Genomic DNA, 14021 nt, shown 5'->3' on the forward strand with positions numbered 1-14021 from the left:
ATAACAGTTTATTATTTCAAAAGAATTGACATTGAATTTTTTTTTTGAAATAACAATGTTAAGAAACAAGAATTGTACAGGAAAACCATAACTGAAACAAGAATTGTGTGGCAAAACCATAATTGAAATAGTTGATAAAAAAACTCAGAAAGTACAAAACGCAAAGCCATTCTGGATATTAAAATGCACATTGTAAACCGTAAAGCAAACTTGTCCTTGAGTTCCATTCAAAGACATAGTGTCCAATGCATAATTTAAAAAAATAAATAAATTGAACAGACACCGATAATGATTTAAAAAGTAAATAAATCTAAAGTAATCACATAAAATATCAAATGTGTATAAAATACCAAATGTGTCTGCGACAGACGCAAGACACGCCATTGTAGAGGTGTCTGGTTTAAGAGGTTTTATTCATGTCCAAATTGCAAACTTTCAAACACATCAAAACAAATATGTTTTAAACAAGTGCATTCAGAATTCTCTGTAAATTTACAAGAAAATTCACCAACAGAATAGTAAAAAAAGCAAAACATATTGTTGAACTGTTTCTATGCAATTGCAATCATTATCAAACGCCAATTCTCTGTAGATTTACAATAAAATTCACCAGCAGAGTAGTAAAAAATTAGAACATATATTATTGAGCTGTTTCTATGCAATTGCAATGATTATGAAAAGCCAAAGCTGTATTTCCAAACAAAAGAAAACCAAAACTGTGAAAAGAAAATTACTAGCTGTCTAGATATGCTATCAACTATTAATCGGTTAAAATTTCCTGCTTCCTCCAGCTCCAGCATTTGACCTCAATTCCTCCAAAGCAACCTTGATCTCATCCTGCACTAGCTCCAATCGCTTAGAATACACTTCCAGCTCCAAAATCTGTTGCTTCTTCCACTTTTCATCTCCCACCTTTTCCCCATTCCCCATATTCAGAAAACCAAATGGCATCGGATTCAATGACAAACCTCCACCTCCAAACCCTCTCCCTCCATAACCAAAAGGACTCCCCATGTTGCTACTACCGGTTAACTCCTTCAAGAATGGAGTCAAACAACTCTTCACAGTCTCTTCAATCAATCCAGATACATTACTCTTATCTCCACTTTCATCTTCAGCATTGCTACTATTGTTGTTAGTAGAATTATTATGATTATCTTTATTCATCATTGTTGAATTATCATTCAATTTCCGCTGCTGCAGTTTCTCCTCTGTTGCCGCCGTTCGGGATCCCTTCCTTTTCTTCTCAATTACCGGTGGCTCAATCTTCACCGGCGTAGTATGACCTGAATTTGGACTACGGTTAGGGTTAGGGTTAATTTCGCCGTCATCTTCAACAGGAATCCCAATTGGAGTCACAATGTTCCAGATTTTGTGTGAAATTTCGAACGTAGCTTGTTCATGCGGGGTTTTGAAGAAAAACTCCTTACCAGAATCGAATTTCTGGAGAAGGTTCCGATACTTCTTCTTCAACCTTCGCAATTTATCAACAAGCTGGCTCTTGTTGAAATCGAGTTGAAGCTTCGACTTAATCTGATCATAGAACGACGCCGAGTCGTTATGGTAAGCCGATCCTCGATTCGCGTTGTAATCCAGAAACCCTTGCAGGATCACGATCTCATCCTCGTCAGTCCAAAGCCGCTGAAACAATTTCCTCGAATCCTCCATGGACGACTTCTTCTCCTCCACCTGGTCAATTCGCTGCCGTTTCGGCTCAGGCGACTCAGCAGCAACAGCCGTTGCGGCGTTCGGTAAGGCGAGGATGACGGTGGGAGCGGCGGAGGAGGTTGAATGAGATTGTTCGGTTTCGTTGTTGGTGAGATAGTCGTGTGGCTCTAAAACGTAGTCGTCTTCTTCTTCCTCCTCTTCTTCCAATTCGTATTCCTCTAAGATCTCAGGATATTCCTCTTTCGGGAAAACGACGCGGTTCTGGAAGAATGCCATTAGAGTGGGGAAAGGGGGAGAGGAGTTAGTTAGGGCGAAAGCGTGACCGGTGGTGACGGTCACGGGGTTTGTTTTTTTTTTATGGAGTTGTTTCAGTTGTTGGGAATAAGAACAAGTGTGTGTAAGAATGTGGAGTGAGTGGAAGATTGGGGCTTTAAGTAATGGGCCAAGTTATTTGGCCCACATGATATTTATTTATGGAAAGATTTGATAACATTTCTTTTATTTTTTACTTATTATAAATAAATAAAAAGGGAAAGATAATAAGATTTCTTCTATTTTGATTGATTTATTGATAGATTTCTTCTACTATATGCAATGGACCAAGTTTGACTCACGCGGTTTTTATTTATGTAAAGATTTAATGAGATTTTTTTTCTATTTTTAATTTATGTATGGATAGACTTAATAATATTTCTCTGTTAATTAAAAAGAGAAAAAGAAAAATAAGATTTCTGCTATTTTAATTTATTTATTGATATATTTAGGAAGATTTCTTCTAATTTTAATATATTTGTTTATATTTCTCTCATGAATCATTATTTTGAAAAATTAATGACTAACCAACTTATAAACAAACTACCAATTGTATAAAAAGTTAATGATAAATAAACATCCAATTGTAAAAAAAAATAATGATTAATATATTAATTAATACCCAATTGTATAAAAAAATTAGTGACCAATCTATAAATAAACATTGAATTGTATTTCACTCTCTTTTCCAATCAAATTTAAATTAGTGCATTATAATTTTTACATCATTTGTTAAATAAAATTAATCAGTTTTTTTTGTGAACTTTTTAAAACTAATTATATTACATAGAGGTGTTTTAATTAACTGAGTATTTAAGTTACCCATATTCTTATTTAAATTTGATTATTAAAAATTAATTAATTATTAATATATGATTTGAATCAAAAAAATATTTATTAAGGAGGGCCAAAGCCCAAAAGAGAGAGCTTACACGATTACTCTCCTCATATAAGAGGTTAGCTATATATGACTTATACATTTCTTGCACACTCAAAAAAATAAACTAATATCTTGCACACTAGTTGCTCCCATTTTAGCAAGACCGTCTGGAGAATTGTTGACTTCTCAATAGATGTGTATCACTCGAGTCTCCAATTCATTTCTTAAGAATATCTTGATATTACTCTGCAAGCTCATTCCCTGTTGAAGTGGTATGCTCTATTTTCTAAGCAGTTGATAGATCTTCAGATAATCTGTATGAGTTAGCACTCGGTTAAACCCGTTTGCTCGAGCCAACTGTAATCCTTCCCACTCTTCCCACAATTCAGCAACTATCACATAGTACCTGCCTAAATTCTTTGCAAAACAAGTCAACCATTCTTCATTTTTGTCCCTTAGGACACATCCACATCCAACTTTCCCTAAATTAAGAGTTGCACCATTTATATTAAGAGCCACTCAATCATCTTCAGGCGAATTCCATTTGAACTGTATGAAAACTCTAGACCTGATCATACTATTTTCAGCAAAAGTTGTGATTTCCCAATATTGGTTCACCTATGCAAGAATAAAATTTAACAGACTATGAAGCATTACATATTATTTTGTGAATCCTTTGATTGCGCCAGTACCACATCGTGTGACAAGGTATCGCCCAAGTAGAAAGCCAATCTTCTTAATCTTGATTTCTTCCAAGGTTCTTGGTCATGTTTAAATCCATCCATTCTTGCAATGGAGAGTTGACAAACTTTTCCTTGTAAGTGCTCCTTACAAGATTTGTTAGAAATTGACATTTTTCTAACATATCAATTACTTAACTTGTTGGTGTTACATTGCTTGTTGTTGTTACTATAATGATTAAATTCTTGTTTGTCAAGATATAGTAAAAGTAGACCAAAGCTATTCATCTCTTCTACACCACTTTACCATATCCTTTGTTTTTCTTACATGGTATCTAGAGATTCATTGATCTTAACGGGTCTGTGAGGAAAGAAAACCAACAAGAAAAAATTCACAAAAAAACCTTTAAACACCATAAATGGCTTCCGACAATAGTTCTTTACCTCCACCTCCTATGTTTGTAGGAGAAAACTATCATTTGTGGGCTGCAAAAATGAAAGCTTATTTGAGAGCTCAAAGTTTATGGGATGTTATAGAAAATGGAAGCAACCCACCATCTCTTCCAAATAGCCCAACAATAGCTCAAATAAAAAATTACAATGAGGAAGTGGAAAAAGAAGGAAGAGCACTTGCCATAATACATGCAATGTAACACCCCTCTAATAACCCGCGGTAATAGAATAAATATGAATCAGAGTTAACATGCAAGAGGTGTCACAATTCATAAATAAAGAAAAATACACGTTCGGTACATGTCATGCATTCACTGAAAACATCTGTAATTATAACTCAATAAACAAACCATGTCTACACAGCGGAATTAAAATCATCAAGTCAACATCCATCATTAATGTATCAGACTTTAACAACAAAAACAAATAGAGTTATAATCGAACTCTAAAAACAACGCGTTCCCAGTGTTACAGCTACCAGAGCATGACACCGACACAATACTAAAAACCGACTTATGAGCTAATCCTCACCAAGTCGCGCCGCTATCCTCAATCTGAAAATGACAACAAGTAAGGGTGAGTCTCATCACAGTTAACCAATGTTATTGCATCATAAATAATAACATATCATAGTGATATCATTCACCAACTGTTTCATATTCAGACAAATCATCATTCACACATCCACAGATAAACAGACAAGTCATCTTAAAACATACACCATCATGCTATAAACAAATCATGCACATGTATGAAACTGACACTATGCATGTGGTACCAAACATCACCAGTGGACATCATCCACCGACCGTTCTATCATCATCCAGATACGGCCCTGCCAGCACAGATTCCACACAATGGGAATCCTGCCCTTCACTGCATCCTCTCATCTTTAGGATACAACCCTCATACTATGACTATGAATGCATGCAACATATATATAACATACCATCATCATCATCACACAATGAGTAGCCTCGTCTATACTCATATATCATCATTCATCATCATCATCATCATCATCATCATCAACAAGTATGTTCATATATATATATAAATTAAATTGCATCATTCAAATAATCATATAATAATAAATCATACAGATATACCAGCTCGAAAGTTACACGCCATTAACCTTCCAAAAATCACAAAACAACAAAATCTGTCAATCACGCTGGCCATACGCGTACCAACAGGGCCAGAACTTCACAAAAACACGCCCCATACGCGTATCATACGCGTACAGGCAGAAGCACAACTTCAGACAAAACATACACACCATACGCGTATCATACGCGTATGGACAGAACCATATTTCCATACAAAACAACATCATACGCGTATCATACGCGTACCAGCAGAAGGGCACATTCTGATGCACCATGGGGAGCGTACCATACGCGTACCACACCCCCCATACGCGTATCGTACGCGTACCATACGTGAATGGACAGCAGTTCACAGAAACCTGCAACTTACCATTCATCTTCCTCGCGATTTCACCTGCACAGTCTGCGATTTGGGTCTAAAAACCAGAAAATTCATCTCATAACAGCATACGAATTCACCCAGAAACTACAGTATATGATCCAATAATCAATTTCGTTCATCATACTCTAGATCTACTCAGTTATTAGGGATTTATCAGTCCAAAATTTCAATCCAAAAGATGAACACAACACAGAACATGGAAACCATTGATCAAAACAATACTACCAATCTATACTATTACCTATAACACGATAATAGAGATTAAATGGAGAGTCTCCCCTTACCTTAGACAATTGTTCTTGATCCTTGATCTCTCCCTCTACAGTTCTCCTTCACATTCTTCGTTCCAAACCTCTGTTCTTTCACGTTCTTTCTTTCTTCCCAAATCCAATTGTTTTATGAAAAATAATAATAATTTAGTAAAAAGGATTACAAAATCACTTCCCCTTCTTTTACTATTCCCTCATATGGCCCAAATGCCATAAACCATTATTTCCATTATTTTCCACAAAATTCTTAATAATTCTAATTATTAATTCAATGTTCCAATTAAATTAATATTAAAATTAGGGTGTTACAACTCTCCCCCACTAAAAGAGTTTTCGTCCTCGAAAACATACCTCAGGTAAAAAGTTCTGGATAAGAGTCCTTCATCTGACTCTCTAACTCCCGGGTAACATTGCCTTCAGCTGGTCCTCCCCAAGCCACTCTGACCAAAGCTATTTCCTTGCCTCGCAATTGCTTCAGTCTTCTATCTTCAATCCTCACAGGTAAAGTCTCAACCGTCAAGTTATCTTTCACTTGTACATCATCTACTTGGATCACATGGGACGGATCCGAAATGTATTTCCTCAACTGAGACACATGAAACACATCATGTAAATTTGCAAGCATCGGCGGTAGAGAGATACGATAAGCCACTTCCCCCACTCTTTCAGAAATTTGGAATGGTCCAATAAAACGCGGAGTCAACTTCTTTGACTTCAATGCTCGACCAATCCCCGTCATAGGAGTAACTCTCATAAACACATGATCTCCCGCTTGAAACTTAAGTGTTTTTCTCCTCTTGTCATGATAACTCTTTTGACGACTCTGAGAAGCTTTCATCTTCTCCTGAATCATCTTAATCTTCTCCGTAGTCTGTTGTACAATTTCTGGACCAATCACAGCACTCTCACCATATTCGTACCAACACAACGGCGTCCTACACCTCCTACCATACAAAGCCTCAAACGGAGCCATACCGATACTCGAATGATAACTGTTGTTGTAGGTAAACTCAATCAAAGGCAGATAACTATCCCAAGTACCTCCTTTTTCCAACACACAAGCCCGCAACAAATCCTCTAATGACTGAATTGTCCCCTCAGTCTGTCCATCAGTCTGCGGATGATAAGCAGAACTCAATCTTAGCTTAGTACCCAAAGCTTTCTGCAAACCTTCCCAGAACTTAGACGTAAACCGCGGATCTCTGTCTGACACGATACTTGAAGGAATACCATGCAGACTCACTATCTTCTCAATATACAATTGAGCCAGCTTCTCCATCGGATAATCCATTCTCACTGGTATAAAATGTGCAGACTTCGTCAACCTGTCTACCACGACCCAGATAGCTTCACAATTTCTGACAGTTCTCGGCAAACCCGACACAAAATCCATTGAGATGCTATCCCACTTCCACTCAGGAATAAACATCGGTTGCATCAACCCATACGGTTTCTGATGCTCAATCTTTGACTTCTGGCAAGTCAAACAAGAATACACAAACTCAGCAATTTCCTTCTTCATTCCCGGCCACCAAAACAACTTCCTCAAATCATGGTACATCTTGGTAGCACCAGGATGAATACTCAATCCACTACGGTGTCCTTCTTCTAAAATACGCTTTCGGAGTTCATCAATATCAGGAATACAAACTCGGTCACCAAACCTCAGTATACCATTCTCGTCGACTCTGAATTCACCACTCTTGCCTTGATTAATCAAAGTCAACTTATCAATCAATCCGACATCAGCTTTCTGACCTTCTCTAATTTCTTCAAGAATACCACTAGTCAGCTTCAGCATACCCAATTTGACACTAACAGGAGTACCTTCACACACTAAACTCAAGTCTCTGAATTGTTCAATCAAATCCAATTCCTTCACCATTAGCATAGACATATGCAAGGTCTTCCTACTCAAAGCATCAGCAACCACGTTTGCCTTACCCGGATGGTAATTCAAACCAAAATCATAATCCTTCAGAAATTCTAACCACCTCCTCTGCCTCATGTTTAACTCTTTCTGGTCAAAGAGGTACTTCAGGCTCTTATGATCACTGAACACCTCAAATCTCGAACCATACAAATAGTGTCGCCACAACTTCAAAACAAAAACCACAGCTGCCAACTCCAAATCATGAGTCGGGTAATTCCTTTCATGTACTTTGAGTTGTCTCGATGCATAAGCGACCACTTGTTGATTCTGCATCAATACACCACCTAAACCCATCAGTGACGCATCACAATAAACCACAAATGATTCCGTTGGATTCGGCAAAATCAAGATAGGAGCACTAGTCAACCTCCTCTTCATCTCTTGGAATCCTTCCTCACACTTTGCATCCCAAATAAAAGCTTGTCCCTTCCTAGTTAGTTTAGTTAACGGCAATGCTAACTTTGAAAACCCTTCAATGAATTTTCTGTAGTAACCTGCGAGACCAAGAAAACTACGAATCTCTGACACTGACTTGGAGCTTCCCACTGAGACACAGCTTCTATCTTTGTAGGATCAACAGCAATACCATTCTTAGAAATCACATGTCCAAGAAAATTGACTTCTTCCAACCAGAATTCACACTTCGACAGTTTGGCAAAAAGTTGCTTCTCTTTCAACAGCTCCAACACAGTTCTGAGATGTTCTGCATGTTCTTTCTCACTTTTAGAATATATCAGGATATCATCTATAAATACCACCACAGACTTATCGAGATACGGATGAAAAATCCTGTTCATGTATTCCATAAAAACACCAGGTGCATTAGTAACTCCAAACGGCATTACAGAATACTCATAATGTCCATACCTCGTTCTAAAGGCAGTCTTCTGAATATCGTCGTCTTTCACACGAATTTGATGATACCCAGACCTCAGATCAATTTTACTAAATACACATGCCCTAACCAACTGATCCATCAAATCATCAATCCTCGGCAATGGATACCGATTCTTGATAGTAACCTTGTTCAATTGTCTGTAATCTACACACAGCCTCATTGAACCCTCTTTCTTCTTTACCAACAACACAGGCGCACCCCACGGCGAAACACTAGGACGAATAAATTTCTTCTCAAGCAATTCCTCTAACTGCTTCTTCAGTTCAGCCAATTCAGACGGCGACATACGATACGGCGCCATCGACACTGGACTAGTTCCCGGAACCAAATCAATAGAAAACTCCACTTCTCTTTCCGGTGGTAATTCATTCACTTCTTCTGGAAAAACTTCTGGGAACTCACACACAACAGGCAATTCGCTACTCGCCACTTTCTCCTTCACATTCATCAATGCAAACAACATAAACACTGTTGCACCATCTCCGATAGCCTCATTCACCTGTCTAGCTGTCATTTCCAGACCATCTGAACTAACCTCTTCAGGAAAAATCACCGTCTTCGCAAAACAGTTGATATGAACACGATTGAATTCCAACCAGTTCATTCCCAGGATTACATCGAGTTGTTTCAACGGAAGGCACACTAAGTCCATCCCGAATTCTCTACCAAAAATATCAACCGGACAATTCAAGCATGCAGACGAAGTAGTTATTGAACCCGACGCAGGAGTGTCAATAACCATACTTCCATTTATGTTAGATATCTCAAGATTTAACCTCATAGCACAATCCAAAGAAATAAAAGAGTGAGTTGCTCCAGTATCAATAATTGCAACCAAAGGTGTGCCATGAATGAAACACGTACCTTTAATCAACCTGTCCTCTGGAGTAGTCTCTGACCCGGTCAAAGCAAAAACCTTTCCTCCCGATTGGTTCTTCTTTGGCTTAGGACAATTAGGACTGATGTGACCCTCTTCACCGCAGTTGTAACAAGTCACAACCCTCTTCTTGCAGTCAGCAGCAATATGACCCACTTGGTCACACTTGTAACACTTCTTCTGATCAAGCTTGCACTCATTCCTACGATGTCCCATCTCACCACAATTGTAACATCTGATACGAGCACTGGAATCTCCCCCACTGGGTTTCTTCCAATCAGCAGGTTTACCTCTACCTTATGGCTTACCTCTATCCATATGTTTCTTCCTTTTTCTGTCAACCAACTCGCGAGAGTGAGATGACCTCAGCTTGATGTTATCTTCCTCAAAAATCCTGCTACAATCTACCAGATCAACAAACCTCCGGATTCTCTGGTACCTGATACCCTGCTTGATCTCATCACGAAGACCATTCTCAAATTTGACACATTTCGAGAACTCACTGGCTTCATCATCATTATAGTGCACATAGTACCTTGCCAGTTCCACAAACTTGGCCGCATACTCTGGTACCGACATATTGCCTTGAACCAGTGCCAAAAATTCAACTTCCTTTCTGCCTCTGACATCTTCAGGAAAATACCTCCTCAGGAATTCCCTTCTAAATACAGTCCAAGTAATTGCTGTACCATTAGCATCCAGTTCAGCTCTGGTTGACATCCACCAGTCATCAGCCTCCTCAGATAACATATGAGTACCATACCTCACCTTGAGATCCTCAGCACAGTCAATGACTCTGAAAATCCTCTCGATCTCCTTAAGCCATTTCTGAGCACCTTCAGGATCATGCGTGCCTTTGAACAATGGAGGATTGTTCCTCTGAAAACTGTTCAGTTGTCTGTCAGCACCAATCGCAGCTCCATTGGCATTCCCTCCCAACACACCAGCAATCATGCCCAGAGCCTCAGCGATAGCATCATCGTTTCTTCCTCCTCTTCCAGCCATTGTTCTGCTTAACACAAACAATCCAGTCAGAACAAAAGTATCGACAAATAACTCGTATTAGTCGCATACACAGAAAGACTGACACTGACACTAAGACTCTGGTCACAACGACCGACTATGCTCTGATACCACTATTGTAACACCCCTCTAATAACCCGCGGCAATAGAATAAATATGAATCAGAGTTAACATGCAAGAGGTGTCACAATTCATAAATAAAGAAAAATACACGTTCGGTACATGTCATGCATTCACTAAAAACATCTGTAATTATAACTCAATAAACAAACCATGTCTACACAACGGAATTAAAATCATCAAGTCAACATCCATCATTAATGTATCAGACTTTAACAACAAAAACAAATAGAGTTATAATCGAACTCTAAAAACAACGCGTTCCCAGTGTTACATCTACCAGAGCATGACACCGACACAATACTAAAAACCGACTTATGAGCTAATCCTCACCAAGTCGCGCCGCTATCCTCAATCTGAAAATGACAACAAGTAAGGGTGAGTCTCATCACAGTTAACCAATGTTATTGCATCATAAATAATAACATATCATAGTGATATCATTCACCAACTGTTTCATATTCAGACAAATCATCATTCACACATCCACAGATAAACAGACAAGTCATCTTAAAACATACACCATCATGTTATAAACAAATCATGCACATGTATGAAACTGACACTATGCATGTGGTACCAAACATCACCAGTGGACATCATCCACCGACCGTTCTATCATCATCCAGATACGGCCCTGCCAGCACAGATTCCACACAATGGGAATCCTGCCCTTCACTGCATCCTCTCATCTTTAGGATACAGCCCTCATACTATGACTATGAATGCATGCAACATATATATATATATATAACATACCATCATCATCATCACACAATGAGTAGCCTCGTCTATACTCATATATCATCATTCATCATCATCATCATCATCAACAAGTATGTTCATATATATATAAATTAAATTGCATCATTCAAATAATCATATAATAATAAATCATACAGATATACCAGCTCGAAAGTTACACGCCATTAACCTTCCAAAAATCACAAAACAACAAAATCTGTCAATCACGCTGGCCATACGCGTACCAACAGGGCCAGAACTTCACAAAAACACGCCCCATACGCGTATCATACGCGTACAGGCAGAAGCACAACTTCAGACAAAACATACACACCATACGCGTATCATACGCGTATGGACAGAACCATATTTCCACACAAAACAACATCATACGCGTATCATACGCGTACCAGCAGAAGGGCACATTCTGATGCACCATGGGGAGTGTACCATACGCGTACCACACCCCCCATACGCGTATCGTACGCGTACCATACGTGAATGGACAGCAGTTCACAGAAACCTGCAACTTACCATTCATCTTCCTCGCGATTTCACCTGCACAGTCTGCGATTTGGGTCTAAAAACCAGAAAATTCATCTCATAACAGCATACGAAGTCACCCAGAAACTACAGTATATGATCCAATAATCAATTTCGTTCATCATACTCTAGATCTACTCAGTTATTAGGGATTTATCAGTCCAAAATTTCAATCCAAAAGATGAACACAACACAGAACATGGAAACCATTGATCAAAACAATACTACCAATCTATACTATTACCTATAACACGATAATAGAGATTAAATGGAGAGTCTCCCCTTACCTTAGACAATTGTTCTTGATCCTTGATCTCTCCCTCTACAGTTCTCCTTCACGTTCTTCGTTCCAAACCTCTGTTCTTTCACGTTCTTTCTTTCTTCCCAAATCCAATTGTTTTATGAAAAATAATAATAATTTAGTAAAAAGGATTACAAAATCACTCCCCCTTCTTTTACTATTCCCTCATATGGCCCAAATGCCATAAACCATTATTTCCATTATTTTCCACAAAATTCTTAATAATTCTAATTATTAATTCAATGTTCCAATTAAATTAATATTAAAATTATACGGGTGTTACATGCAACACTACATGATGATATATTTATCAAGATCTTGAATCTTGAGACTGCAAAAGAAGCTTGGGACAAGCTGAAGGAGGAGTTCCAAGGGAGTGAAGGAACAAAGAAGATGCAAGTGTTAAACTTGAGAAGAGAGTTTGAAGCACTTAAAATGAAAGAAACCGAAATCGTTAGAGAATTTTCCGACAAAATTTCGAAGGTCGTTCACAATTACTGGGAGAGGAACTCAGTGATCAAAGAATTGTGGAAAAAATTGTGGTGTGTTTTCCAGAGAGGTTTGAAGCAGAAATATCCTCTCTCGAAGAAACTAAGGACTTTTTTCAAATCACACTTGCAGAGCTTGTTAATGCTTTGCAAGCTATTGAGCAGAGAAGATCTTTAAAGATGGAAGAAAATGTTGAAGGTGCTTTTGTGGCCAACACCAAAGGCAAAAACCAAAGCTACAACAGTTTTGGGAAAAAGTCTTTTGGTGAGAAGAAAGGAAAAGGTAAAAGGGAGGAAGACAACAACAAAGGAGAGAGTTGGAAAAATAAGTTTCCAATTTGTCAACGTTGCAAAAAAGATACTCATTTAGAAAAGTATTATTGGTACAAACCAGGAGTTAAATGTAGAGCCTGCAATAAACTTGGTCATGTGGAGAAAGTTTTAAAAAACAAAGTAAACCAGTAGGGACAACAAGCCCAAGTTGTTGAACACCACCAACAAGAGGAACAATTATTCCTGGCTTCTTGCTATTCAGTCAATAGTAGCAAAGAAACATGACTAATATATAGTGGGTGCATCAATCACATGACTCATAATGTTGGAATTTTTAAGTAACTTGATAAGTCCTTCAACTTTAAAGTTACTGTAGGCAATGAAGAACATGTTGATATCAAAGGAAAAGGTGTTGTAGCTGTTGAAACTCCCCCAGGTATCAAATAAATTTCAGATGTTTTATTTGTACCTAAAATAAATCAAAGTCTTATAACTATGGGGAAAATGATGGAAAAGAACTATTCGCTGCATTTCAAATAAATGAGATGCACTATTCTAGGTCCTCCTGGATCTAAGTTAATGACGGTCGAAATGAGAGATAAAAGTTTTCCAGTAGAATGGAAACAAACAACCATGCATGCATTTTCATGTAATGTTTGTGATTCCTCCTTGTGGCATAAAAGGTCGGGTCACTTTAGTTACTCAACCTTAAAATAAATGAGTTATCATGATTTGGTAGAAAGTTGACTAGTCATTGATGATATTGTTGACATGTGCGATGTATGTCAATTTGGAAAACAAAGTAGATTGTCATTCCCTGCTGCGTCAACCTGGAGGGCTTATGAAAAGTTAGAGCTCATACACACTGATGTTTATGGTCTGATGCCAACGACATCTTTAAATGGCAACAAGTATTTTATGCTATTTATTGATGATTTTACAAGGATTAGTTGAGTAATTTTTTCTAAGGTAGAAGTCAGATGTGTTTGCTGCATTTCAGAGTTTCTAACTTATGGTTGAAAAAAAGGCTGATTGTCAAATCAAAACGCTCAGATCTGATATTGGTAC

At 38.0% G+C, this 14021-nt stretch overlaps 1 protein-coding gene and 1 pseudogene across 1 annotated transcript; one reads left to right on the plus strand and one right to left on the minus strand.

Annotated features, from left to right (window-relative positions):
• Positions 1–568: 568 nt before the first annotated feature.
• Positions 569–2083, minus strand: LOC131627419 (probable transcription factor At3g04930). Its single transcript, XM_058898279.1, has one exon. It carries the CDS (start codon positions 1942–1944, stop codon positions 769–771), a length of 1176 nt encoding a protein of 391 aa, XP_058754262.1. The 5' UTR covers positions 1945–2083; the 3' UTR covers positions 569–768.
• A 1951-nt stretch (positions 2084–4034) lies between these two features.
• LOC131627406 (uncharacterized) lies at positions 4035–13670 on the plus strand (annotated as a pseudogene).
• Positions 13671–14021: the final 351 nt, after the last annotated feature.

This window comes from Vicia villosa, unplaced genomic scaffold, assembly GCF_029867415.1.
Source record: "Vicia villosa cultivar HV-30 ecotype Madison, WI unplaced genomic scaffold, Vvil1.0 ctg.000363F_1_1_3, whole genome shotgun sequence".
Taxonomy (NCBI): domain Eukaryota; kingdom Viridiplantae; phylum Streptophyta; class Magnoliopsida; order Fabales; family Fabaceae; genus Vicia; species Vicia villosa.